General features: G+C 40.8%; 1 protein-coding gene across 1 annotated transcript in view; it reads left to right on the forward strand.

The window, feature by feature from the left end:
• LOC122638883 overlaps positions 1-24,282 on the forward strand; it is a 41,586-nt gene extending 17,304 nt beyond the window's left edge. The window contains exon 10 of the mRNA XM_043831735.1: positions 23,941-24,282. Coding sequence (XP_043687670.1) covers positions 23,941-23,964 — 24 coding nt within the window. The 3' untranslated portion in view covers positions 23,965-24,282. The remainder of the gene's footprint in view (positions 1-23,940) is intronic.
• Positions 24,283-24,502: the final 220 nt, after the last annotated feature.

Genomic DNA, 24,502 nt, shown 5'->3' on the forward strand with positions numbered 1-24,502 from the left:
TTTGTTACTTTTGTAGTCACTTTCATATGAATCATATCTCAACTGTCATGATTTTTCAACTTTATTATCAGCAAGACTATTGCTATCAATTATTTGATAATCCATGATTTCATATACACTAATGGATATTACACTTTCATGAATTAAACCATAGTAGATTAGGAGTACGCTTTCATGTTAATTTTTTATGTTATAAGGTATATATTATAGCATACTAAATGACATTAAAAATAGAGAAAATAAAAAATAAAACATGGTCGATATGATCGCCATGGCAACACCATGGCGGGCGACATGTCGATATATCGACATGACATCCCTCCACCGACTTGGATCGCCGTGACGACGTGACAACTATGCTCGCAAATAGAAGAGGTGCAACAAAGGCCCAGAAACGCCGTGCAATCATTGAAAGCTCAAAAGCAACACCTCCATGTGTATCCCACCAAAGAACTATAAAGTATAAATATAAGAAATAATTGGATTAATATATCATACAAAGTAGGTACAAACTACAAACAAAATAACTAAATAATATGAAACAAATAGGCAATTAACTACTTACTAGGACTCATGGTTGTCTGTTGTCTAATGGCCATACTGCTCGAAAAAGGACCTCGAGCATTTCTATATTCACCAGCCTGATCACATATCCTGATCACATGTCTTGTAAAAATGGATCAGGTACTAGTCTTAAAGTGACTTGATTAAAAGCCATTTGTAAAGTCTGTCTCATTTGATAATCCTCAGTTTCTGTATACTGATAAAACTTCCCAGGATTAAGAAACAATGTAGTAACATACAATGGGCGCTCCATCTGACACTCCCTTCGCCTATTAACAATATTTATGACTTTCTTCCACAACCTCTCTTTATCCCCAAAATTTTCCTTAATCTTCTTTTTAGCCTCTTCCATGGCAACATAGACTTCAGGCAAGGCGGGCTTCTCATCAGCATCTACAATCCTCAAAACAACAATAAATGGTTTTGATGCTCTAATACAGTCTTTCACACCATTCCAAAATGTAGTAGCAAAGACCGTTTCAACCACTTTCTTTCCTGCCTCTGTCTTTGCCAAATTAGAATTCTTCCATTCATCAGAAATAAATAAATGCCTCAAGCTCTGGAGTGTCAGAAATGAAGTTGCAAATCTAGTTACAGCAGCCCTCACAAGATCTCTCCCATTTGTTTTGGCTCTCATAGCATCTACAAGGTGTTTGGGTATGTAGATGAATGTTGTTATTTTCCTAGCCTTCACTATCACCTTCTTGTATGCCTTCAAGTTTTTTTTTTTGGATGAATAAAAATTTAATTACAAAGAAAAGAGGGAATAAACAAGCCCAAGGGCAAACAAGCCGAAGCTAGAAACTAGTTGGGGCGCAAGATAGAAGTAGGGATCCCCCAGGAGACAACAATGAGCCTGTTCTTTGGGGAATCCATCACATCCTTAAGGGGGAGGGATCTAACTTTAGATGAAACATAAAAAAAGATGGCCTTCCAAATCATGTCGAAAGAGCGGGAGTTGGATGTCCATCTTCTAAGGTTGCGTTCCATCCAAATGTGGGAAATAATGGCACAAAAGGCAATCTTACCAACCGAATCACATATCGACTTCCCTCTGAATGTCATGTCGATCCAAATCCATTCCCAGCTGAGAGGGAGCGGAGTGCGCTTTCCAGGTTAGCAAAGGCGAAGAACACGGGTCCAGATGGAGGAGGCAAAGGGGCAAGTGAAGAATAGGTGATCAACATCTTCAGCCCCATTCCAACCAAGACAGCTGTTGGAAGGGACTTGAATATGCCGAGAAGCAAGGAAGGCTTGGGTAGGAAGGCAGCCAGTAAGGGCACGCTAAGTGGTGAGGCTATGGCGAGGTATGTGACCACGAAACCAAACAAGTCTATGCCAAGGACAGGGGGTCCCTCTATGTCTAACCAAATCCCAAGCGGAGTGAGAGCTGAATTTGCCTGATTGGGAGGGGAGCCACAAGATGGTGTCACCTCTACCTTGATGCCCAGGCAGATGGGGGGAAGGGTGCTCCAAAGGTCGGCGAGGGGGGGAGGGGAGGGAGGAGGGGTCCAGGAGCCACAGGAGATGATGGCAGCAATAGGGGCAAATCTGTCCAAACCAGAGGAGTAGATATCCCTGGGGCTCACGATAGAAGAGAGGACTCCAGAGGGGTGCCATTTGTCCAGCCAAAGCAGGGTGGCCGATCCATTGTCAATCCTGCACGAAATGGACTCCTTGGCTAAGTGCCTCACCTGAAGAATTCTGTGCCAAACCTAGGAGTCAGCTCCTGGACTAACAGACCAAATAGAATCTCTGCAAAGAGGCCCGGCATAAACCCAAGAAGTCCAGATGGAGGATCTGTTGGCATGGTTTAAAATCTCGCGAAATTTCGGCGATGTATCGCTAAATTTCGTATATCTCAACATGTCCGAGATACGAAACCAATCCGAAACCAAAAAATACAATATTTTGTCGATATATCGTGAGATATCGACGAAATATCGTGGATCTCACGATATATCGCGAGATTTGAAAAAGTGACAAATAGTGTCACGTGAGGGGCCATTTTATACCATATTTCGCAGCTCTTGGTCGATATTTCGACCGAGAGCTGCTGAAACTCTATTTTTCTCTTTTCTTCCTCATTTTTTGCTCTTCTTCCTCCCTTCCAAGTCTCATCTAAGCATTGTTGAAGCTCCTTGTCGCCAGGAAGACGTCGGAGGGTCATCTAAGCTCATCATCCAAGCCTATTTTCATTATTTAAGGTAAATTCTATTTCTCTAAAACTATTTTTTTTTAAAATACTTTGTATAAATGTTGTTGGATGTTGATGATATTAATATATGTTAGACACCGGAGGCCGATCTACAGCCTCACGGTGTCGAAATTTTTTTCCCATATGTATATTTTTTTTTTTTTCTGGTTTTAAAAATTCATTTTCCTACAACTAAAATAGGAAATAATTAGGGGTAATATGTCTTAGATGGTAATGAATTAAATATATGTTAGACACCAATGGCCGATCTACGGCTTCACAGTGTCGGATTTATTTTTCTGCTCTTAAATAATTATTTTAATTTTCGGAAATTAAGAAAAATATAAAAAAAATTCAAAAAACAGAAATAAATAACGAAAAATATGAGTTTTAAGTTTAAAAAATAATGAAAAAATATGAAAGTTATTTCTATATGTTTTGAAATGCATTACATGTATATTATGTTTACTAATTTTTGGTTTTGTTATGTTAGGTCAATACTTATATTAATATTATATATAAAAAATTGGTTTTAATTATGTGAAAAATATAAGGGTTAGGGGAAAAATATTAAACAACTATACAAGTGTATTAGTAATCTAAAAGTGTCAATTGAAGTGCATCTACATTAAGTTTTTTAATTATTTGTGTTACTTACATTGCAGTAAACAAGTATCATTATGGCGGATCGTGATAGACAACGTGCGAAGGGCAAGCAAAAGGTGGGGGAAAGTAGTCAACAAAGGGGGCAGAGGGAACAAAGAGAACAGAGGGAACAAGAGAGACCAGCCAGCCAGCTAGCATAGGGGTGACATTGCATGATTACATGGTACTCCCATTGATGGGGATATGAGAAAATCTATATGTAACTATTGTCACATGCAATTTATGGGAGGTGGTTCCAGTAGACTTAAACAACATCTGACTGGAGGATCTAAAGATGTTGTAGGTTGTCATATGGTCCCTACTGAAGTAGCCAGGGAGATTGGTGATAGTTTGAGGGGAAAGAAGAAGAGGAAGGCTGACAAGCAAATGATAAGAGAACAACTTGAGGATACAGTGAGGAGTTCGATGGGAGGAGGAAGACGATACAATGATGATGATGATGATGATGACTCCTCTGATGATGATGATGACATTGCAGTACCTGATGACATACAAACAGCAGAGGAGGCTAGGGATTTTAGGCGGACTGTTTCAAGGAGTAGAGTAAGTTTTCAAGATGATTAGCAGAGACAAAGAGTAGGGGGTAGTGGAGGAGCTAGTAGTTTTGGAGGTCCTAGAACTTTGAATCCTTTTAAAAGATCGCAAAGTGTGAGGGCAGCCCCAACACCTCTACCAGTACCAGTACCAGGACCACGGAGCACGTGCCCCCGCACCCCCACCCTTAAGAGGCCCCCTACATACATACAACCATGGTATAAAATCTCGCGAAATATCGGCGATATATCGCGATATTTCGTGAATCTCGACATGACCGAGATACGAAACAAGGTCGAAATAAAAAAGTACAATAACTCGTCGATATATCGAGATATTTCGACGATATATCGTGGAACTCACGATATATCGCGAGATATCACGATATATCGCGAGATATTGTAAGTGACAAATAGTGTCACATTCAAAATCCTTATAAAGTTCATATTTCGCAGCTCTTGGTCGATATTTCGACCGAGAGCTGCTGAAAATGAAATTTTCTCTCTTCTTCCTCCCTTCCAAGCCTCATTGAAGCTCCTTGTCGCGGAAGACGTCGGAGGGTCATCTAAGCTCATCATCCAAGCCTAATTTCATTATTTAAGGTAAATTATATTTCTCTAAAACAATTTTTTTAAAAAACTTTGTACAAATGTTGTTGGATGTTGATGATATTAATATATGTTAGACACCGGAGGCCGATCTACTGACCTCACGGTGTCGAAATTTTTTCCCATATGTATTTTTTTTTTTTTTTCTGGTTTTAAAAATTCATTTTCCTACAACTAAAATAGGAAATAATTAGGGGTAATATGACTTAGATGGTAATGAATTAAATATATGTTAGACACCAATGGCCGATCTACGGCTTCACAGTGTCGGATTTATTTTTCTGCTCTTAAATAATTCTTTTAATTTTCGAAAATTAAGAAAAATATATAAAAATTAAAAAACAGAAATAAATAAGGAAAAATATGAGTTTTAAGTTTAAAAAATAATGAAAAATATGAAAGTTATTTCTATATGTTTTGAGATGCATTACATGTATATTATGTTTACTAATTCATAGTTTTGTTGTGTTAGTCAATACTTATATTAACATTATATATAAAAATTGGTTTTAATTTTGTGAAAAATATAAGGGTTAGGGAAAAATATTAAATAACTATACAAGTGTATTAGTAATCTAAAAGTGTCAATTGAAGTGCATCTACATTAAGTTTTTTAATTATTTGTGTTACTTACATTGCGAAGAAACAAGTATCATTATGGCGGATCGTGATAGACAACGTGCGAGGGGCAAGCAAAAGGTGGGGAAAGTAGTCAACAAAGGGGGCGGACGGAACAAAGAGAACAGAGGGGAACAAGAGAGACCAACCAGCAAGATAGGGGTGACATTGCATGGTTACATGGTACTCCCATTGATGGGGATAAGAGAAAATCTATATGTAATTATTGTCACATGCAATTTATGGGAGGTGGGTCCAAGAGACTTAAACAACATCCGATGGAGGATCTAAAGATGTTGTAGGTTGTCATATGGTCCCTCTCGAAGTAGCCAGGAGATTGGTGATAGTTTGAGGGGAAGAAAGAAGAGGAAGGTTTCAAGCAAAGGATAAGAGAACAACTTGAGGATACGATGAGGAGTTCGATGGGAGGAGGAAGACGATACAATGATGATGATGACTCCTCCTCCTCCTCTCGATGATGACATCGCAGCACGATGACATACAAACAAAGCAGAGGAGGCTAGGGATTTTAGGCGGACTGTTTCAAGGAGTAGAGGAAGTTTTCAAGATGATCACAGAGACAAAGAGTAGGGGGTAGTGGAGGAGTGGCGGTTCGGAGGTCCTAAAACTTTGAATCCTTTTAAAAGATCACAAAGTGTGAGGGCAACCCCAACACCTCTACCAAGCAACACACCATCAACATCATCGATCCTAAATTGCATAAGAAGAAAGGAAGCAATAACCCAATCAAAGGAGCATGGAAGGGGATGAAGGGATTGGTTAAAGAATCAATAGCTAAGTGGATGCTATACCATACCATCCCAAAGAACATCGCACAAGGCCCCCATTATGATACCATGATAGATACCATTGCGTAGGCCGCCCAGGATTCAAGGGCCCCACCCCATATGAGGTAATGAATGTTTATCTACCTCAACAAAAGAGTGAGATTGATGAGTACATTAGTGAGATGAAGAATATGTGGGAGACATATGGGGTGACTATAATGGAGATGGATGGACTGGGCTCTAAGAAAGTCCATCATCAATTTCATGATTTATTGTGATGGGAGGGACAGTGTTCCTCAATGCTGGATGCATCCAAAGAGATAAAGGATGCAAAATATATTTGATTGTTAAAGGAAGTAGTGAAAAAGATGTGGGTATTGAGAATGTTGTCCAGATTGTAACGACAATGGAAGTAACTTCAAGTGGCGGTGAGAAGATGATGAACAATAATAAGTACCGGCTCTTTGGACTCCTTGTGCAGCCCATTGCATTGACTTAATGCTAAAAGATATGGGAAAGTTAAAGTTGGTGAAGACTGTGGTTGAAAAGCGCAAGACAAGTCACCAACTTTGTATCAACCACTCCTATGCACTCAATCTATTGAGGGAAAAATGTGGGGGTGACTTGGTTAGGCCTGGCATCACAAGATTTGCCACCAACTACATTGCCCTCAAAAGCATTGAGACAAAGAAGGCGGGGTGAGAAGCATGTTTGCTTCGAGGAGTGGTTTCAATGGAAGGGTTCCAAGATCGCAAATGGGAGGGAAGCACAAACAACGATGTCATCCGAGGACTTGACCAAACTAAGCAAAGTGGTGAAAGTTTTAGAGCCCATAATTCAAGTTCTACATGTTCACGACTCCGCTCCGAAGGGCCCAACCCAGTCCTATATCTATATGTAATAGACTTGATGAAAGATAATGTCTATAGTGTGGGTCCTCGCAGAGCAAACACTTCTTAGATATCATAAATGCTCATTGGGAGAATCAACTTATGCATCCACCGCATAAGGTGGTGAGTAAATTTGTTTTATGTTTACTAATTCATAGTATTATTATTTACTAATTACCTATGCATTTCGACAATACCTCTATTCTATATGTCATATTTCAAGATACTACTTCAACCCTAAGTATCAATATAACAATAGGCTTGGGTTGGAAACTCAACTTATTGATCTTTGTGAAACAAGTAGTGAAGAAGTTGGAGCCGGATGGTGCGCTCTGAAGCAATTTGCAACAATGAAGTGAGTTCATTTGGAAACTCAACTTATTGATGCTTTCAAATAAGTAGTGAAGAAGTACTTACTAATTTTCCACACGGGTATAGATCAAGGTATTTAGGGATGCTTGGGAAGTTTTGGGAACCGAGGCTGCGATACAAGCAGAGCACGTGGTGATGCTTGGTAATTCTTTTAAGTTTTAAATTACATATGTATTGAAATTTGAAAGTTGAAAGTTGAAACAACATTTGACACATGTCTTTTTTTGTTGTAAACTTGTAATGCAATTGAATGGTGGGTGTTGTATGGGAATCGGCTGAAAACTTAAGAAGAATAGCAATTAAAGTCCTCGCCCAAACATGTTCTGCATCCGGTGTGAGAGGAACTGAGTACCTTCGCACTCATCCACTCCAAGAGGCGCAGCGATTGGGGTCTCAACGTTTATCGACGTGGTGTATGTGCGCTCTGACTTTGAAGCTGAACGCAACACATCGCACGGGACATGGAGGACGGAGGCGCCATTGATCTAGCCGACATCTTTCAAGTTGACTCGAGACGATGAGGACCCTATTGTGGATTGGGTGAGGATAGAGGTGAGCCAGTGTTGGATGAGGAGGGAGGTAGGCCCGACCCCACGATACCCCGAGATTGGTGCGATGTGGGCGAGTATATGGGCGCGAGGGTCGGATACATGCGAGGAAGCCTCCGCATACCATTCGACCCACGGTGGCGATGTTCTTTGATGATGAAGACTGGTCTAAGTCCTCGAATGATGATGATGGTGATGATGGTGATCTTTGGTGGTGGTGATGGTGATCTTTGGTGGTGGTGATGTTGGTGGTGGTGATCTGGTGAAGAATATGACGGATGCGAGCGTTATGTGGTAGGCCAGGAGGCCCAGGATTCGGCACTGTAGACCCACTCCGATTCACCTGGAGAGACACGGTTTGATCACGCCACACAAGATACGGACCACGCGAGCACGTGCCCCGCACCCCACCTCGAGAGGCCCCTACATACATACAACAGAAGCGTAGGGTCGACAAACACGATTGCAACCTGATCAAATGGACATTGATAACCTATCTAGCTCGTTGGTGGTTTGAGTATGGGTGATAGGGAGGGAGGACCGACTGGACATTAGCGTGCCCCATCTTTTGACGCACATGCCACCCATTGGCATCGGATTATGGTGCATCACAACCTTACGGTGGATATGGATATGGATCATCATCATATGGGCAGTTTAGTGGGGTAGGGGACTATGACTACTACCCCACCCCAGGGACATCTTGGATCATCTTTTGTAGATAACATCTTTGCATACCCTAGCGGACCTAGATACCAACCTCCCTACCCATACATCGCCCAATGCCATCGCCTCTTGCGCGCGCCAACATCATATCACAGTGGATCATCTTCTTCACGATCGGATCGATTGGTAACCCTAGTTTATATCCTAGGATAGGTTACCTACAGATCGTTGATGATTCCATTTACGTGACACTTGTGGATGACTACACTCGTTTCTTCTCCGATTCTATACCGTGGTCCACATATGTCATTCAAACAGAGAGCAATGGGACGTCGACTCGGCGAGGCATGAGTGGGATTGATCCAGGGAGGCACAAAGAACTACTATTGCGGTTTAGCACTTGTAATTTGTAACTTAAGTTGTGATTTCATTAATCTATGTGTATTTAATTATTTATACATTAAGGTCGGCGACCGTATGTCAATCAAGGGTGCAAGCCCAAAACACCAATTTGAATTCACATTTTTACAATTTTATGGTTTAAATGTGTTTATTAAGCTTAAATAAGGCTGTCCAGAAGTTTCGTGCCTAAATATGGCCAAATACCCCCGAGATGGACCCCGAAATATTGCAGAAAAATGCAATATTTCGGGAATATTTCGCGATATCTCGGATATTTCGGATATCTCGGTAGGCCCGAGATACCGATATATCGCGAGATATAGTACTATGCATACAACAGGAACCGTAGGGGTCGACAAACACAGTTGCAACCTGATCACATGGACATTGATAACCTATCTAGCTCTGTTGGTGGTTTGAGTATGGGTGATAGTGAGGGAGGACAGACTGGACATTGGCGTGCCCCATCTTTTGACGCACATACCACTCCATTGGCATCGGATTATGGTGCATCACAACCTTACGGTGGATATGGATATGGATCATCATCATATTGGCAGTTTAGTGGGGTATGGGACTATGACTACCGGTCCCAGTCCCAGGGACATACTGGATCATCTTTTGTAGATAACATCTTTGCATACCCTAGCAGACCTAGCTACCAACCTCACCAGCCATACATGCAGCTAATGCTATCGCCTCTTGCGCCGGCGCCAACATCATATCACAGTGGATCATCTTCTTCACGGACTGGATCGATTGGTAACCCTAGCTTATATCCTAGGATAGGTTACCTACAGTATGTTGATGATTCCATTTACGTGACACTTGTGGATGACAACACTCGTTTCTTCTCCGATTCTATACCGTGGTCCACATATGTCCTTCAAACAGAGAGCAATGGACGTCGACTCCAGCGAGGCATGAGTGGGATTGATCCAGGGAGGCACAACAACTACTATTAGTAGTTTAGCACTTGTAATTTGTAACTTAAGTTGTGATTTCATTGATCTATGAACTTGTGAGTTGTGACTTGCGAGTCTTGTGACTTTGACACTTAGTGTATTACCTTTAAGGCTTTAAGCATTTGAGCTATTGAGTTTTGAGTTATTGAATATTATGGAGTTTATGAGAATCATGGTACTCATCAATGTGTATTGGCTTTAACTTGATATGTGATGAAGTTAAATACTATTATTAAATATTAACTGCCTAATCTATGACTCTATGTGTATTTAACTATTTATACATTAGGGTCGGCGACCGTATGTCAATCAAGGGTGCAAGCCCAAAACACCAATTTGAATTCATATTTTTGCAAATTTTATGGTTTGAATGTGTTTATTAAGCTTAAATAAGGCTGTCCATGAAGTTTCAAGCCTAGATATGGCCAAATACCCTCCGAGATGGACCCCCGAAATATTGCAGAAAAAATGCAATATTTCGGTCATATTTCGCGATATTTCGGGTATCTCGGTAGGCCTGAGATACCGAGATATCGCGAAATATTAAACCTTGTCTGTTGGTGAGGATCTTCCAAATAAGCTTGATGGACCCAACGATGTTGATATCTTTTATTCTCCTTAGCCCAAGGCCTCCTTCAGATTTGGGGACACAAAGAGAAGCCCAGCTCATAGGATGAAGGAATCTAGCTGAGTCCACACCTTTCCAAAGGAAGGCACACATAATAGATTCAGCTACCTTGATGGTAGCCTTAGGAAGGCCAAAAACACCACTCCAATAGATGTAGCAAGATTGGAGCACCGATTTGATGAGCTCAAGGCGACCTGCATAGGATAGGAGCTTGGCTTTTCAAAGCTGCAACCTCTTGCGAAGGAGATCCAGGATGGGGGAGTAGTGGTGGGATGAAAGTCTGGCAGGGATGAGGGGGAGGCCTAGGTAGCGAACTGGGAAGGTTCCAATGGTAAAGCCAGTGAGGGAGGACAGGGAGGTTTTGGTTAAGTCCGAAACTCCGGCAAAGAAGATTTGGGACTTCAACAGGTTAATGCGAAGCCCGGAAAGGTCCTGAAAAAGTTGGAGGGAGGACATGATGGACTCAATGGAGAAGGGGTCAGCCTTGGAGAAGATTATGAGGTCATCGGCGAAGGCAAGATGGGTCAGGTTGGTAGGCTTGCATTTAGAGATGGGGGAGATGAGGTGAAGGTCGGTTTTGGACTGGATGCTACAAGAGAGGACCTCAAGGGATAGGCAAAAGAGAAAAGGAGAGAGGGGGCAGCCTTGGCGGATACCAATAGAGGAAGGGAAAAAACCAGCAGGACTGCCATGCAGGAGAACAGAGAAGCGGGGGAGGTGGAGATGCAGGAGTGGATCCAGTCGACAAAAATGGGGGGGAAGGACATCTTGAGGAGGACTTGGGAGATGAAGTCCCAGCGAATGGAGTCGAAGGCCTTGTAGATGTCTATTTTTAGAAGAGCAACAGGAGAGTGGGACTTGCGGTCAAAGCCTCGGACAATTTCCTGGCAAAGGATGATATTATCCGAGATGCTTCTCCCAGCAACGAAGGCGGATTGGTTGGGATTGACAAGGGAATCAATGACAAGGCTTAGCCTGTTGGCAAGGATTTTAGCGATGAACTTATAAAGAAGTTTGCAAAGGGAGATGGGTCTGAAGTCGGACATGATCGAAGCTCTAGAGGACTTGGGGATGAGACAGAGGAAGGTGTGGTCGATGTTTTGGATTTGATGAGGGTTGAAGAAGAAGCTCTTGATGGCATTGATAAGCTCGACACTGATGATGTCCCAGCAAGAGGAGAGAAATCCCATACTGAACCCATCAGGGCTTGGAGCTTTGCTAGCCTTGTGGGAGCGAACAGCGGAGGTAATTTCAGAGTTTGAGGGTATGCCTTCAAGTTACTAATATCTTCCAACAAAAGGTCAATGCAATGGACTGCACAAGGAGTCCAATATAGCCTAATCCTCTTCTCCATCAACAATGCACCGACTGCTTTATAATTGACAGCATTATCTGTAACAATCTGCACAACATATTCTTTCCCAATTTCTTCTACCTTACTATCAAGCAATTGAAACAACATATTTGCATCTTGTACATAACTCGATGCATCAACAGAACCCATAAAATAAGTCCCCCTCCGGACAGTTGATAAGGAAATTGTTCAAATGTCTTCCCTTTTTATCTGTCCACCCATCAGACATTAGTGTGCATCTATATTGCTTCCAATACCCTTCATAGGTCTTTTTCATCTCTGCAGTTCTCTCCTTTGCTGACTTTAACAAAGGTACCGTCACTTCATGATAAGTAGGGGGCCTATATTCTGACCCATACTGTGCAACAGATTCAATCATCACCTCAAAACTTCTTGCCTTTAGTGCATTGAATGGAATTCCACACTCATAAAGCCAATCTACAATATGATTGTCAACTCTTTTTTTTCTCTTCAGCTGATCTCATCCGGTTCTCTATTGTAGTCTGATTACGACCTTTAAGCTTCCTGTCAGCAACCATTTGTTCAAGGGTCCGTCTCACATGAGCATCCATGGGACCCCTTACTTGTGGCTGAATTATGACACGCTTCTTTTTCTTTGCAGCTGTCCCAGAGCTTAGAAAAACTTTGGTAGAAGACTGGGACCTACTAGGACTAGACTGAGATTGTATCTGTTCATCAACCTCTACATATGTGTCTCCTCCCTCAACATCATCATCATCATCATCCAATATATCTGTTAACTTCTTCTTCTTATTGCACATTAAAGCTGCATTCATCTCTTGAGCAATTGCTGCAGCTGTCTTGGTGTACTTCTCAACATCTCTATATCTACCCACCAAATGTTGTTTTATCCTTTTAATCCCCCCTCTGAGATCTTTTTTGCACAGATTGCATTTGACAAGGTTTTTGTCTGTTAGGTCAAGCCAATAACCATACTTCCACCCTGGGTCATTTGATTTGGCCTTCCTCTTTGGGTCTTTGAATGGATCATACCCCGCAGTATTGCCGTTATCAGCCCCACTACTAGCAACATTACCATGATTGCCATTGCCATCCATTTTGTAATGAATTATGACTACAAAAAATTCAAAAATCAAGACATAAACTAATAAACTATAAAGAATTTCATTACCAAAAAAAAAAACACCAGATTATAGATGTAGATGTATAATCCCATTAGTGATCATAAATTCATAATTCAGTTATTCATTCACAATTATTCCATTACAAATAAAACAGAGAAGAAGCAGCAGCAGCAGCAGGCAAAGAAGAAGTTACAAAAAAAATAAAAATAAAAAAAAAGAACGGAGAAGAAGCAACAGTTAAAAAAAATAGAATGTTGAGAATGGGCCCTTGTGCCGTGGTGGTACAAGGGTAGTTTGGGTAATTTACCATGAATTGGGGGATTACCCCTATCTTGGTTTCTTAGTTTGTTTCCACCGTTTTATGTTAGTTATTATTTTTAGTTTCTTGGTTGACAAGGAATGAGTTTCCTATTTTGATGTAATTGGTTATTATAAATACAAACTATGGGAGAGGAACTCAAGGCATCGAGTTCTCTTCTTTTCTTCCCCATCTCTTCTTCTTCCATCGTTTCTTCTCTAGTTTTTCCTTTTCTTCTCAGGATTTGTAACATGGTGTCAGAGCTGATGGTTTGAATCGATCTGGGTTCAAAACATTGCTGGTTTGAGAGTCGTTTAAAGGTCTCTGTTATGGTGAGCAGCCACTGTTACTGCTGCACTAAAAATATTCCATAACCTGCTGCTACTGCTGAACTTGGGTTCGACTGCTGATGGTTCATTGGTTCATTCAGAGCTATCGTTCTATTGCTCTGTTTATTGCTGAAGGTTGAAGATGAGGTCTGTTTCTACAGCTGGTTGTTCCGCTGGGTTGATCGTTCCGTTGAGCTTTGTTTATGTGCTTTGATTGCTAGCTACTGGAGTCGATTGTTGAAGCCGAGTAGTCACTTGTGCTTCTATCAATTTTCTGAATACGGTCTAATTCATTGATTTGCGATTTGCTGCTGTTTCTTCTATACGGTTACTGGCTCCTGCAGAACCGATCACTCAAGCCCTAGGTATCGTTGTTGGGTTGGCCGCCACAGCTTTGTTGCTACTTCCATGCTTTCCGCCTCTGCTATCCGCGTTCTCACAATGGAACACTATAGATCTGCTACATTTATGAGCTCATGGGTTGCGAGAATCTTGTGCTTCGATTGCTTGCTACTGGGGTCGATTGTTGAAGCCGAGTAGTCACTTGTGTTTCTATCAATTTTCTGAATAAGGTCTGATTCATTGATTGCGATTTGCTGCTGTTTCTTCTATACGGTTACTGGCTCCTGCAGAACCGATTACTCGAGCCCTAGGTATCGTCGTTGGGTTGGCCGCCACAGCTTTGTTGCTACTTCCATGCTTTCCGCCTCTGCAATCCGCGTTCTCACAATGGAACACTACAGATCTGCTACATTTATGAGCTCATGGGTTGCGAGTATCTTGTTGCTGATTTGTTTGCTTCTCGGCTAATGAATCTTGCTGATTTGCTTGTTTATCGGCTGAGATCTCTTAGTTGAAGGTCGATGGATTGCAATCGATTTCTCAATGTTTTTCACTGCTCGGCTGTATTCGCTTTTCTCTTTCTCTCGCTGCTCTCTGAAACGCAGGTTCTCTCTTTCATGATTCTTCAAGGTATTTCCTTTTTTCTCGCAAGAAGGGTTGTGTGAGTTTTTTAGGTGTTAGTTCCCTTTTCTTCCTTTCTCCCATCGTGAGGTTGAAGACAGCGTTATATTGTTTTGGCTGGTTGCGTGAGGAAGACATCCAATATCTCAAAGTGGGTTTCCTTTTTTGGTTACTTTACTTTATTCCTAGAGTTTTATTTTATTCTTTAAGTTTCCTTTTATGCCCTTATCATCTTTTCTTCTCTACCTTTGTCCTTATTTTACTGCTCATTCCAACATTACCCTTTTGCCTTAGGTGGTATTTGCAATTAGATTTCATCTAAATTATCTACCCAAGAGCCACTTGAAAATTCTGGTTAATTACCATATTGCCACTAGTTCCTTGTACTTATGTGTTACCTCTATTGGGTGGATCAATAATTGGGTTTAAGTTTGGGATTGCATTGGGATTGATGGATTAATTACAAGTTTGCCATTGGACTTACAAATTAAATTGTGGACCCGGTCAAATCAATATGGAGTTCCAATTTTTTTTAAAAGATTGGCATTGTTGGCACACTCTAGCTGTCTCCCATTGGCTTTACCTTATTTTGTCCACGTGTAATGCTACACGTGAGGAGGAGATTGGAGATTATCTTGGTGATTATTGGTGCTTGTGGTTATTGCATTGCCCAAGAATTATTTTTGGAAATTTGTCTGATTTATCTGGCCATCAGCATGATGTGTCTACATGATTGAAGACTTATTTGTTTCAGCCACTCATTCTTGAAGATCTATAATTCTATATGTGTCATCTGCTTGTATCCACAACAACATTAAGAGTTTGTGTTTGGTTCAGCAACAGTACAGCTTTTATCTACTTGGTTGACGACTGCCTTATGCCAAGTGGTTCGTCAGCAACCATATGCTGTCTTTGTATGGTCGGTCAGCAACCAGATGTTGTCTTTGTGTGGTCGATCAGCAACCAGATGCTGTCTTTGTATGGTCGGTCAGCAACCACATGCGGTCTTTGTGAATTGGGTCCGCATTCTACAAGCACTGAGCTAATGTACAAGAACCGTAGTAGTACATCTGAGATAGTAGCCTTTTGTGAAATGGTGCCTCTGAGTAGAGTTGCGAGATTCTTCTTGTGATGTAGCTGTTGAAGCTACACTTTTACTTGTCTTCTTTAGGAAGATGCCTATCTACTACCTGTTTTCCTTGGGAAGATTTTGTGATGTTGCTGTTGTTGTTATATGATCTTTAGATCGTGGTTGGGGTTCTCTACCACTTATTATTGCTCGTTGTTGTTTGGTTCTATTCGACACGGTTTCTTTTACTTACTGATTGGTGGCCATTGTGCTTGAGCTGGTGATGGGCTGCTAGGTGGTGCTACAATTGTTACCTTGTGCTTTTGTTTTAAGCTGGAGATTTTTTTTTGCTATATGTGTACTCCAGCTTGAGGGGGAGTGTTGAGAATGGGCCCTTGTGCCGTGGTGGTACAAGGGTAGTTTGGGTAATTTACCATGAATAGGGGGATTGTCCCTATCTTGGTTTCTTAGTTTGTTTCCACCGTTTTATGTTAGTTTCCTTGTTAGGGTTAGTTTCTTATTATTTTTAGTTTCTTGGTTGACAAGGAATGAGTTTCCTATTTTGATGTAATTGGTTATTATAAATACAAACTGCGGGAGAGGAACTCAGGGCATCGAGTTCTCTTCTTTTCTTCCCCATCTCTTCTTCTTCCATCGTTTCTTCTCTGGTTTTTCCTTTTCTTCTCAGGATTTGTAACACAGAGAAGAAGCAGCAGTTTAGTGTGTTACAAAGAAGAAGCAGGCAACAGTAAATCAAGCATGCAAGCAAAAAAAAAAACAGAGAAGCAGCAGCAGGTTAGTGCGTTAAAGAGAAGAAGAAGCAGAAGAAGCAGAGCAGCTATCCAAGCAAAAAAGAAGTAGCAGGCAGCAGCAGCATGCAAACTACAGAGAAGAAGAAGAGCAGTTAACCAAGCATTCAAGCCAAAAAAAAAAAACAGAGAAGCAGCAACAGGTTAGTGCGTTAAAAGAGAAGAAGAAGCAGAAGAAGCCGAGCAGCTATCCAAGCAAAAAAGAAAAAAGAGAAGCAGCAGCATGCGACTCCAAAAAAAATAAAAAAACCAGAGTAGAAGAAGAAGAAGACTATGGAGTAGGGGCTGCTAACTACTTACCTTGCCGGAGACAGAAAGATAGGAACTAGGAAGAAGCTTCACGGCCATCGTCTCAGTCTAGTTGTCGGAATAGCAGTTCCGAAAAAGAGGAACTAGGAAGAAGCTTTGCCGCCTTCGTTTGCGCAGAGTCGCAGAGTTGCAGACTTCGCAGAGAGAAAAAACTGGTCGAGGGTTTTTTACTTTTTGTACTTTTTGAGAAGTTTTAGGTTTTTAGCTTTTTAGAGATTTCAGTTTTGTATGATCCCATGTAGCAGCATTACACGAAATACTTGTACATCAACAAATAAAAAGTAAAGAAACAGAATAAAGGAATAATGCATGAAAAAACAAAAAAACAAAAAAACCACACCAAGAAAGGCGGCCGACTTGACCACATGGCACACCAAGGTGTCGCTTTAACCGCCTAGGCGACGCTTAGGCGACGCTTAGTTGGTCAAGGCTCCTACCTTTCGTGACTCTCATTAAGCGTACCATCGCTTATCACTTGGATTCCCGCTTGGACGCCTAGGCGACGCCTTGACAACTATGCTGGGCGGCAAGTTAGGTTTAGAGTTTGGGGGTTTTGGAAAGTGTTAAGTGACGGAATCTAGGGTTTAGAGTGAAGGTATAGGGGAATCCTTTGGGTCAAGTTTCTCTTTAGGGCAGAGCGGTGCTCGATCCAAAATTGGGGCAGAACTGATGGCTGGTTTGGACTGTGGGTATTTAGGGGTTTTGGGTTTTAATATGGAGATGAAGAATCTCGGGTTTGGATGGATGAAAAGGGGCACAAATATGGATCGAGTGTAGGGGATAGGCAGGGGGTGTTGTGGTTTAAATTTGGTGGATTTCTGATGGAGGGATAAGTCTGGACAGAATTAAGAGGGTGGAGAAAAGTGAAAACAAAAAGGGGGATATTTAGGGTTAGGGCTGTGGAGTGTTAGGAGAAGAAGTATAGGGTTGGGAATGCTTCCAAAACTTAATTGCAATGGCAGACAGTAATTGGCAGCAGCTTGTAGTTGCGGTAGCTTGAGTAAAAATTGGATCTTGGACAGAAACTTGAGGTAGAGCTTGAAGAAGAACCACCCGGGCTTCACACCCAAGGTGTCAATTGGATGAAACACCAATCCCACCAACTTTGATTATACACAATGCCATCTTCACAGTACAAGAGAAGCAGCAGCAGCTTGCAAGAGCAATTAAATTTCAAAAGTGGAGAGTGAGGTGCTCCACAGTTTCTATTGCTTAAATGATAGCCCAAGGGCCTTACTCCTATTCAGCCTAGGAGTATGAATACTTCTAGCCGGCTACTCTATTCCACCTCCTTTCTAAACTTGTGGGAGAGTCGACCCAAAAGAAAAAAAGAAATTGCAATAAATAAAAAGGGTGACTTAAGTCACTTAAATTGAATTACTGGTTCAACCAAGTTGGGCCGGTTCAAATTAAAAACATAAAACACTGAACAAAAAAACTAAGTATGGAACTAGTACTACTACTACTGATTCTACTTGGGCAGCAACTTCTTGTCCCTCTTCTTCTTGCGGATGTAGTGCTTCAGCTCTGCATCATTCTTGATTCCCCTTAAATAATAAAATTCAACCATGTTCCAGCAATGACGTGCTCTAAGGCCAGAACAGCCTCCTTGAGGACACTAAAGGAGACTGAGTATCTAATGGGAATTATCTTTGTTATACTTATGGTTGATTGTTTATGCTTATCATGGATGATTTAACCAGAGACATTCAAGATGAGATTCCTTGGTGTATGCTTCTTGCCAATGATATTGTTTTGGGGGATAAGACAAAAGCAGGGATTAGCACCAAATTAGAGTTATGGAGATCAACCTTGGAATCAAAAGGTTTTAAGATAAATATAACGAAGATAGAGTATATGGTGTGTAACTTTGGTTATACTAGGACAGATAATGAGGTGGTGAAAATTGATGAGAGGGAAATTCCGCAAAGTGATTATTTTAGGTAACTTGGCTCAATTATAAATAAAGAAGGTGATATAGAGGATGATGTTTTACAGAGAATTAAAATTGGATGGATTAAGTGGAGAGGTACGTTCGGAGTATTGTGTAATCGGCGTATTCCTTTAAAACTTAAAGGAAAATTTTATAGGACAGTCATACGACTGGCTATGATGTATGGTGCGGAATGTTGGGCAGTTAAGAAGCATCATATAGATAAACTCAGTATAGCGGAGATGAGTGAAAAAAACTAGGTAGGATAAAGTAAGGAATGATCATATTAGAGCTTGTTTGGGTGTAGCTCCGATACATGATAAGCTAAGAGAAAGTCATTTGAGGTGGCATGGCCATATTCAACGGAGGCCTTTGGATGCTCCAGTACGGAGGAGGGATTTTTTTTTTTTTGATGAAAGTGTAATCACACAAGCCACACACCAATCCCAGTACGGAGGAGTGATTTGATCCACATTGAAGGAACTAAAAGAGCCTGGGGCAGACCTGAAATGACCTTAGGAGAAGTGAGGAAATACATGCATAGCTTAGGCCTTGTATCAAGTATGACCTCGAATAGAGCTAAATGGAGGGCAAGGATCCCTGTAGCTGACCCCATTTAGTTGGGATAAGGCTGAGATGTTGTTGTATACTTATGGTCGATTCTACCGAATATCAAGTTAATTCTTGGTTTCATCGTTGCTAAAATCTGAGAGAGAGAGAGAGAGAGAGAGAGTGTGTGTGTGTGTTTGTGATGAACTCTTACAGGTTCTTTTTGCGAGGTAGAAGCGAAACGCTTATATAATGTTTACTCTAAGTGTGAAACTGATGTAGATAAGTCATCTAAAAGGTTTATTTTATTAGAAATAAGCTTTGGGTTGGATTATGTACGTGCTAGACCTTTGATCCTATGGGTTTTCTTTGTAATGGGCCACATTAATTGGCCTAAAATATGGGTAGAAAGTAGAAAACGAGATTTACTTCATTAGTTTAGTTAGAGTCCTGTTTTGAGTCCGTTTCTTTGGTTATTTTAGTTTCCTAGTCACTTTATGTTACCTTATTAGTTGAGGATTTGGTTAAACCTTTTCTTTTTAGTATTTGAGTCTATTTTTGAGTCTTCTATATAAGTTTGTAAGGGGCTACAGCCTTGTACACAAATTTGATTAGTGAGATTGAGAAAAAAAAAAAAAAAAAGCTTTGTGCTTTGCTCCGTGAGAGTATGGTGAGATGCCATTGGTCAGAGACCAAAATATGGTGAGAGGCCGTGGGTGTGAGACCCGAGTCTATACACAAATTTGATTAATGAGATTGGTGAGAGGCTGTGGGTGAGAGAGGTGTGAGACCGAGTCTACACGAATTTGATTAATGAAATTGGTGAGAGGCTGTGGGTGAGAGACCTGAGTCTACATGAATTTGATTAATGAGATTAAGAAAAACAACATAGCTTTGTGCTTTGCTGTGTGAGAGTATTGTAAGATGCCTTTGGTAGTTTGGTGAGAGACCAAATAGTGCAATCTGGGTCGGGTTAACCCTTATTGGATTACTTGTGGGCCCACTCAAACAACGAAAACACTAAAGCCCAAAGTAAGTGGCAAAACAGTAAATAAGTCAATGTTTACAAAGGTGGCAATTCTGTAAATAAGTTGAAGTTCATATAATAGTGGCAGGGTTGTAATTAGAGGGAATCCTAAAGGACAGAAGTGGGGTTAAATGGAGGCAGGATATAAGGGGAATATAAATTAAATATGGAAGACCATCTTGGAACCAAAGTCAAGGTAAGGGATATATGGGAACAAAAGAAGATGGAAGGGGATTAAAGGAAAGTGCGAATAAATAATGCAACAAATTGAGGGAAGAAGACTACTGTCTTCAACCTCACGACTTCTGTAACACACAGTGGAAGAGATCTGGTTCGAAGAGGAGATTTCACTCTTAGAAAGCCCAATCAAATGGAAATTTAAGGGTAAGTAACTTAATGAACTATTCTGTTAATTGCAGTACATATTAACCCAAAATTATCAAGCCAGAAATTGAAACCAAGCCCCTGAGATCCACAGGGAAAAAGCTTTCAGGGGCTTGGTTTATTATTAACACAAAATTATTTCACCACAGGTAAAAAGCTTCTGGACTAAGATCCAGGGGCTGAAGTTGCCTCGGGCAGGTAATCATACATTTTATAGATAGGGAAACAAGAAGGGGGGTGGGAGATTAGCTCACAACCGAGGGGTTGTTGCTGTGCACTGGGACAGAGTATAGGAAAAGTAGTAAAGAAGAAGAAGAAGAAAGAAGAGATAGGGAGGGAGAGAGAGCTCGCACAAAAGAAAAGAGGGGGGGGGGAATGGATCATGCAAACCACCAAAGCCACGCAGGCTCTCAAACCACAATTCATTCTTTCTAATCTGCCCAACGAATTGGGTTACAAGCATACATATTGAAAAAAAAAAAGAAATTAAGAGTACCCTAAATGAAGTCTAAAACAGCAATAGAATTAAAATCTGTCTCCTAATTACTTCCTAAAACTTAGACTAAAAAAAAATAGAAACTCAATAAAATTTAAATTGGAAATTTTCCTACAAGTCTAATAGCTACCCAAAATAAAAGATTACACATCTTTTTCAAATAAAATAAATCCTAAATATCCAACTCAACCAATACAAGATTGGGACCCAGTTCATCTTGGTTTGGGTTCTCAAACGGGTTTGGCCCGGCCCATGGAACAACTCTGGCATCTCCAAAATACGGTGTGAGGCCGTGGGTGAGAAACCTGAGTCTGAGAGAGACTATCCTATCTTCTTCTTCCCTCCTGATTTCTAGTTTGAGTTACCGAAAATTCATACTTTTCCAAGTTTTCTCTATTACAGAATTTGGGTTTTCAAAATTACTTATAATCCAGCCTTTGGTTTGTATTTGAATCTTACTGTTTTTATTAACTATTGAACTTGAGATCTGATCCGAATTTCGGGCCAATCCGTTGGTGGGATTGAATTTAGTTTCCGTTTTACTGTTTCTGAGATCTCTGCCCATGAGATCACTGTTTCCTAAATTACTCCCAAACCACTTTCGGATCATTCCCTTCTTTTGAGGGGTTCTTATCCTTCCTATTAACTATTGTTTCCTAGAGTTTGGTGTTATTCTCTGAGAGGTTTGAAAATTGAGACAATTGAAATAAATGAATCAAGTGTTCTCGCATGCCAACCATTATTCCATCTTTTCATGTCTGCATCAAACTTTGAAGAATACACATAAATTCCGTATTTTTTAGAGATACAAAAGAAGACACAACGCATACCTCAGACATTATTATTTTAAACTTTGCCATTTTTTACTAGCATTATTCTTCATTTTCCCATATATTTCAATTTTTGTGTATATTTGTATTTTGAAAATTTATTTAAAATTATGACATAATATGGGGAAAAGATTCTCACAGCGCTAGTATGTGGATCACTTTTGCACACCCCCTCACATTTCACTATTCATCCAGAACAGTGAAATGTCTAAAATACCCCCCTCATTGGAAGATTCAAAAGGGGGAACCCTCAGACATCCGCTTTAGAAAAGGGGCATCGGAGGGAACCCTTTCCCTAAAAATATATATTACATTATATCTATAAGCCCCAAAGTATTCATTGCATTTTAATTACCAAGGTTTATTCTATTTTCATCAGACGGTTTCTTTTTTTATAGAGAGAGGTGAGACGAGGGTAGCCCCACGCTTGACTGATTTATTGGAGTCACGGGAAAATGATGACCCTAAACAAGGAAAGACAAGCTAAAGCCAAGTGAAGAAGAGTTGTAAGAATTAAAAACTAGCTACTAGTAACGAGTGGAAGGAAGAAGACGGCTGCAAAGATTGCGGAGGAGCATTTCTTTTATGGATCAACCATATTTGAGCTATTTCGGCGTATAGACTTTGGACCCCCAATGTCACCTAACTCATGTACCACTGGATAAGTTAGTTGTTTACCTGTCATTGGTCAACAAACAATTACATTGTTCCTTCTGGTCCTAGAATCACTACTGCTTTTAACCTCTGATGATGAAGTCGTAGTCAAAAGCGGGCGTTTCACCCATTCGAATTCAAAATGGGAGAGCCTACTTATCCATTTCGAGGTAGTTGCTAGCTATATGTTCTGATTCATTTACTACTAGAAACAACCCACTATTCCAAGCACAGGTCTCGTATTTTTGGTTAATCGCCCATTCACTTAAAATATGGGGAATCCCTATTTAGCCTGTTAAACAGCTGAAGAGCTGCTAGCCTGCTACGGTGGGGGAAATCGGACGTATCCATGGTTAGTCAACAGAATTGCATAAGCCCAGGTAGCTCGGCGTGGGAGGAAAGTCCTTGACCAAGGATCTACCTGAACTAGTGCCAAGTGATGAAATCCCAGTGGTTGCCGGTTTGTACATATATGTCTAACAAACTCCCTAGGACTCTGTTCGTTTTGTGATTGACGGTTCTGGTTGAGTTAATCTTTGATCCGAATGGGATGCATCGAATTGATCGTCGGCTGGCTCCGGTTCCTACTACCATAGTGACGAGCGATCCCCTAGGGTGTAATATCTGGATGTCCCAAAGATTTTTTTCTAGAGCTAGCCGTCCACTTCAAATATCGCTAACATGGCATGGTGGTTCTTTCTACAATGCCATATTTGGAATCAAAACAAGAAACCTCAGGGCTTATAGCTATAATATTTATATGTTATAATTGTAAATAAAATTTTAAAATACAAATATGGGAAAGAGATCGCTGCCTGAGCCTCTAGAGCATGCATGCACGCACTGGCCAATGGGAACACACGTGCAAGCATTGCTCTAGGCGGAATTTCCACCTTTCCATAGGGGCAGTGTGGTACTTTTACAGTTTTACATGCTTCTGTGTCTAGGCGCAGGAGCCATGGGGGCCATGCCTACAAATATATACAAAAATTGAAATATATGGGAAAATTCAGAATAAATGCAAGTATAATGGTGAAGTTTAAGATAATAATATGTCTGAGGTTATGCTGTATGTCTACTTTTGTATCTCTGAAAATATGGAATTCATGTGTTTTTTTCAAAGTTTGGTGCAGACATGAAAAATATGTGAATTTACCATGGTTTTGAATGGAGAGTTTTATAAATTGTGTTTTCTTTAATGCAACTACAAGTTTCAACGAATCCATGTCATAATTGGATATTTTTAGTTGCTAGATATTCTCCTTATTTTTTAGTGCAAATATCTTTTCGCTTTTTATTGTTTATGCATTAACTGAGATCCAAATGTAATTTAGTGCGATGACAGACCTCAACCAACCTATTGACCTTGCCCTTATAATTGCAGGCATCAAGAGCTAGCCCTATCTGAAGGAATCACATGAGGCTGCATTATCCAGCATCTCTTGATTGTGCGAAATTCATTGTGACAAGGGTAGAAGTTCAGGGCCACCATTGCTACAAACGGCTGGCTTTCAACCATGAGACTGAAAGGCCATTGAAGCTGTTTGCATAATCTTGATGGGGTATTCAAATCGAAGCCATAAGGTGGTACGTTCCATTATCTGGCATTCTACACTTGTAAATAGCGGCAGATGTGTTGCTTCTAACAAGCTTTAACATCTTTTTTCATGTTTTATGTAAAAAACTGCATGTTTGAATGCTAGTAGGGTTGTGCCAATGCTGTGTGATCTTTCTGGGTTACTTTTGGGCATGGTTATTCTGTTATTGGAGAGTGTTGGGCACATCGCCGGCTTTTCGCAGAACCGCAAGTTAAGAGCATGCACCAATGGAGAGTGTAGGGTGGGATGGGATGGGCTGGGCTGGGCTGGGCACGGTGGGCATTTCACAAGGGGTGGGGAGAGAGAGACGTATGGCAAGTTTGTCCTTTGCTTCCTTTCTCATTTGTG

The sequence above is a fragment of the Telopea speciosissima genome, chromosome 9 (genome assembly GCF_018873765.1).
Source record: "Telopea speciosissima isolate NSW1024214 ecotype Mountain lineage chromosome 9, Tspe_v1, whole genome shotgun sequence".
Classification (NCBI taxonomy): domain Eukaryota; kingdom Viridiplantae; phylum Streptophyta; class Magnoliopsida; order Proteales; family Proteaceae; genus Telopea; species Telopea speciosissima.